Source organism: Mus pahari, chromosome 1 (assembly GCF_900095145.1).
Source record: "Mus pahari chromosome 1, PAHARI_EIJ_v1.1, whole genome shotgun sequence".
In the NCBI taxonomy this organism is placed as follows: Eukaryota; Metazoa; Chordata; class Mammalia; order Rodentia; family Muridae; genus Mus; species Mus pahari.
Genome location: NC_034590.1, coordinates 130,785,583 through 130,789,455, shown reverse-complemented (window position 1 = coordinate 130,789,455; position 3,873 = coordinate 130,785,583). Strand labels below are relative to the sequence as shown.

General features: G+C 42.2%; 1 protein-coding gene across 3 annotated transcripts in view; it reads right to left on the bottom strand.

Annotated features, from left to right (window-relative positions):
* Positions 1–3,873, bottom strand: part of Trpm6 (transient receptor potential cation channel subfamily M member 6) — a 146,893-nt gene that overhangs the window by 75,223 nt on the left and 67,797 nt on the right. For all 3 annotated transcript variants that reach the window (XM_029537897.1, XM_021220067.2, XM_029537891.1), the window contains exon 18: positions 58–210. In XM_029537897.1, coding sequence (XP_029393757.1) covers positions 58–210 — 153 coding nt within the window. The remainder of the gene's footprint in view (positions 1–57; positions 211–3,873) is intronic.

Sequence of the window (3,873 nt, the reverse complement as noted above, 5' to 3'; positions counted from 1 at the left end):
TGTGATAACTCCAGCCTGTCTCAAGTTGACCCAAAGCTAGCTAGTACAGGTACTCACCACATAAGCACTTTCTTTGGTGTTACTCAGGCCCTGGTCACTGTAATTCCATGTAAACTGGAAATCCTGGGACTGTGGAACATGGGACATCTCTGCTTTGCTTTTAAATTCCAATGTCAAAATCATGGGTGGTAAGAGGATACTGATGATTATCTACAGAGAACCAGATAAAGGGTGAGTGGAGGACAAAGGACACATGTACTACTGTAACAAGAGATGCCCTACAGTGGAGAATCGGGACTTGTAGAGTCCACCTCCGGTAGAAAGACGGGGCATCAAGTAGAGGGATGGGGTTGCCATCCCACAGTCAACAACTCTGACCCAGAATTGTTCCTGTCTAAAAGAACTGCAGGGACAAAAATTTACAAGAGCCTGAGGGAAAGGAGGTCCAGTGACCAGGCCAAACTGGAATCCAGCTCAAGGAGAGGCCCCAAGGCATAACACTATTTCTGATGCTATAGTGAGCTTACAGACAGGAGCCCAGCATGACTGCTCTCTGAGAGACCCAACAAGCAGCTGAAAGAGTCAGTTGTAGATACACCCAACCAATGGACAGAAGTCAGGAACCCTTGTGGTTGAATTGGGGAAAGGCTAGAAGAAGCTGAGGAAGAGGACAACCTCATAGGAGGACCAGCAGTCTCAACTAACCTGGACCCTTAGGATCTCTCAGACACTGGAGGCTCCCAACACATACACAGCAGACTGCTGGGTTTGGCCTCAATGAGAGAAGATGCACCTAACCCTCCAGAGATTTGAAGTGTCAGGGGAGTAGGGAGAGCTGGCAGGGTGGGGAGAGGGTAGGGGAATATCTTCTTGGAGACAAGGGGGAGGAGGAATTGGATGAGGAACTGTCAGAGGGCAGGCCAGGAGGGGGATAATGACTGGACTGAAAAGATTAAAGATAATTTTTAAAAAGAGTAAGTGGGAGTGTATTAGAGAGTCAGACCCACTCCCAACTCAACTTCTATCCGGAGTCTCATTAGATTTTAATGCAACTATTTCTGTTCTACAAAAGTGTTCCTCAGCTCTGGGCAAAAGTGAACCGAGAGGTGTCAATACACAGTTATTTGCAAAGGCAAAGATCTAGTAACAATCTAAATGTCCAGCCATACAGAGACAGTTCGTATGGAACAACCTTACAGTACAGTATCCTGTTAACGTTAAAAGAGGCAAATGTAAGGGCAGGAAAGATAAATCAGTGGCTCAAAGCACTGGCTGCTCTTACACAGGACCTGAGTTCAGTTCCCAGCACCTACATGACAGTTCACAACTGTCTTTAATTCTAGTTCTAGAAGATCTGGTTTCTTATTGTAATGTCTGTTGGCACTAAGCATAAATGTGGTACATGTACATACATGCATGCAAACAGTCATATAAATAGAAAGATAGATAGATAGACAGGTAGATAGATAGATAGATAGATAGATAGATAGATAGATAGATAGATAGATAGAGTTAGTTAGATAGATAGATAGATAGATAGATAATACATTTTCAAAATATAAATATACATACTTAAAATTTTTTTCTGTGAATGTTTCCCTGCATGTTTGTGCACTGTATGACTAGGAGTATATGAAGTAACCACAGAGGTCAGAAGAGGGCGGTAGATCTCTTGGAATTAGAGTTATTGACTGCCATGAGCAGGAATATCAGTGTTGAAAATCAAATTGGAGTCTTTAGGGAGGGTTACCCGTGCTCATAACCACTGTACAATCTCTCCAGCTCCTACTTAAAAGTTTAAAAGTACATATAGCACACTTGATTCCCCTGAGAAAAAACTGTACCTGGTTAGGCAGTTAGGAGCATTATTTTGTAGTGACTACATGATTTTAATACTTTAAAGTCATTTAATAGGTACTGCCATATAATACATATTCAAATTTATATCATAACCTTTAGAATATAAAAGATCCACCTCCCATCTTTTTCTCTGGCAAACCCATTGTTTGCCAGAAAGATGTAAGTGAAGGATGGCTACCATGTTGAACACTAATAGTCTTTTGAACAGAATTTTATGTTCAATTTTTATATCCTTTTTAGAATAACAGTTTAAAATATTTACTACATTTTGTGAAAGCCAATTTGGTGGGTACTCTGTATTCCAACTAAAGTTATGTCTCAGCATCCTGGAATTCACTGACCGAAAGTTAGATGAACCTCCCAGCCCATCCTCATGATTTCAGAGACTAACACAAAGGTTTGCCAAACTTGCTCTCTTCGTCATGCTGAAATGCCCTGCTGAGTTTTGTTTTAAACTAGAAAGACTCTGTGGGCTTTAGTTCTAACAAGATGGTGTTTTCTGACCCAAATATATTAATTAGTCCCCCAAGTATAAAAACACCTGTCAGGTGCACACTGGCAGCATCAGGTTAGTGCTGCTTCTGGGAAGGCCTCTGAACCCTTCTGCTTGGAGGAACAGTAGGCCACCACAGCAGGATGCAAAGAACCTACTTCCAGGGAGAGGTTGGAGCCTATCATACTGCATGATTTCAATCCGTTTTCCCACCCACATGGTTCTCCATGGTGTTCCTACAATTCATCCACTTCGGACTGTTCTGACGAGGCTACTCCTCACTTATTTGCAAATCTGCTTCATAGGTCAGCATGGATATAACTGGACTGCTGGCACCTGAGAATAGTGGTTATTGGAGTTTGGGCACTTCCTGCAGCAAGCTGCCTTGTAATGAACACATGTTTGGGGGAAACATTTAGACTTAACTTTCAATCACTTCCCCCACCCCACCCCCAAATGCACAAAGGTATACACACATTAATATATATGTATAATTAATATATATTAATATATATATATGTAATATATATATATATAATATATATATGGCAAAACTCCGTTAAGTTCTCAGAGACAGCATTTCTGGAAGATAATGTGGGGCGGGGGTGGTGAGAAAGGACAACACTGCAGCCTTCTCATGACCAGGCATTTGTTTTGTTTTTGATTTTGTTTGTTTGTTTGTTTTCCAATTTTTATTAGGTATTTACTTGATTTACATTTTAAATGCTATCCCCAAAGTCCCCTATACCCTCCCTCCCTGCTCCCCTACCCACCCACTCCCACTTCTTGGCTCTGGTGTTCCCCTGCACTGGAGCATATAAAGTTTGCAAGACCAAGGGGCCTCTCTTCCCAATGATGGCTGACTAGACCATATTCTGCTACGTATGCAGCTACAGAAACAAGCTCTGGGGGTGCTGGTTAGTTCATATTGTTCCACCTATAGGGTTGCAGACCCCTTCAGCTCCTTGGGTACTTTCTCTAGCTCCTCTATTGGGGGCCCTGTGTTCCATCCAATAGCTGACTGTGAGCATCCACTTCTGTGTTTGCCAGGCACTGGCATAGCCTCACAAGGGATAGCTATATCAGGGTCCTTTCAGCAAAATCTTGCTGGTGTATGCAATAGTGTCTGCGTTTGGTGACTGATTATGGGATGGACCCCTGGGTGGGGTAGTTTTTGGATGGTCCATCCTTTCGTCTCAGCTCCAGACTCTGTCTCTGTAACCCCTTCCATGGGAATTTTGTTCCCAATTCTAAGAAGGGGCGAGGTGTCCACATTTTGGTCTTCCTTCTTCTTGAGTTTCATGTGTTTTACAAATTGTATCCTGGGTATTCTAAGTTTCTGGGCTAATATCCACTTATCAGTGAGTGCATATCATGTGAGTTCTTTTGTGATTGGGTTACATCACTCAGGATGATACCCTCCAGATCCATCCATTTGCCCAAGAATTTCATAAATTCATTGTTTTTAATAGCTGAGTAGTATTCCATTGTGTAAATGTACCACAGTTTCTGTATCCATT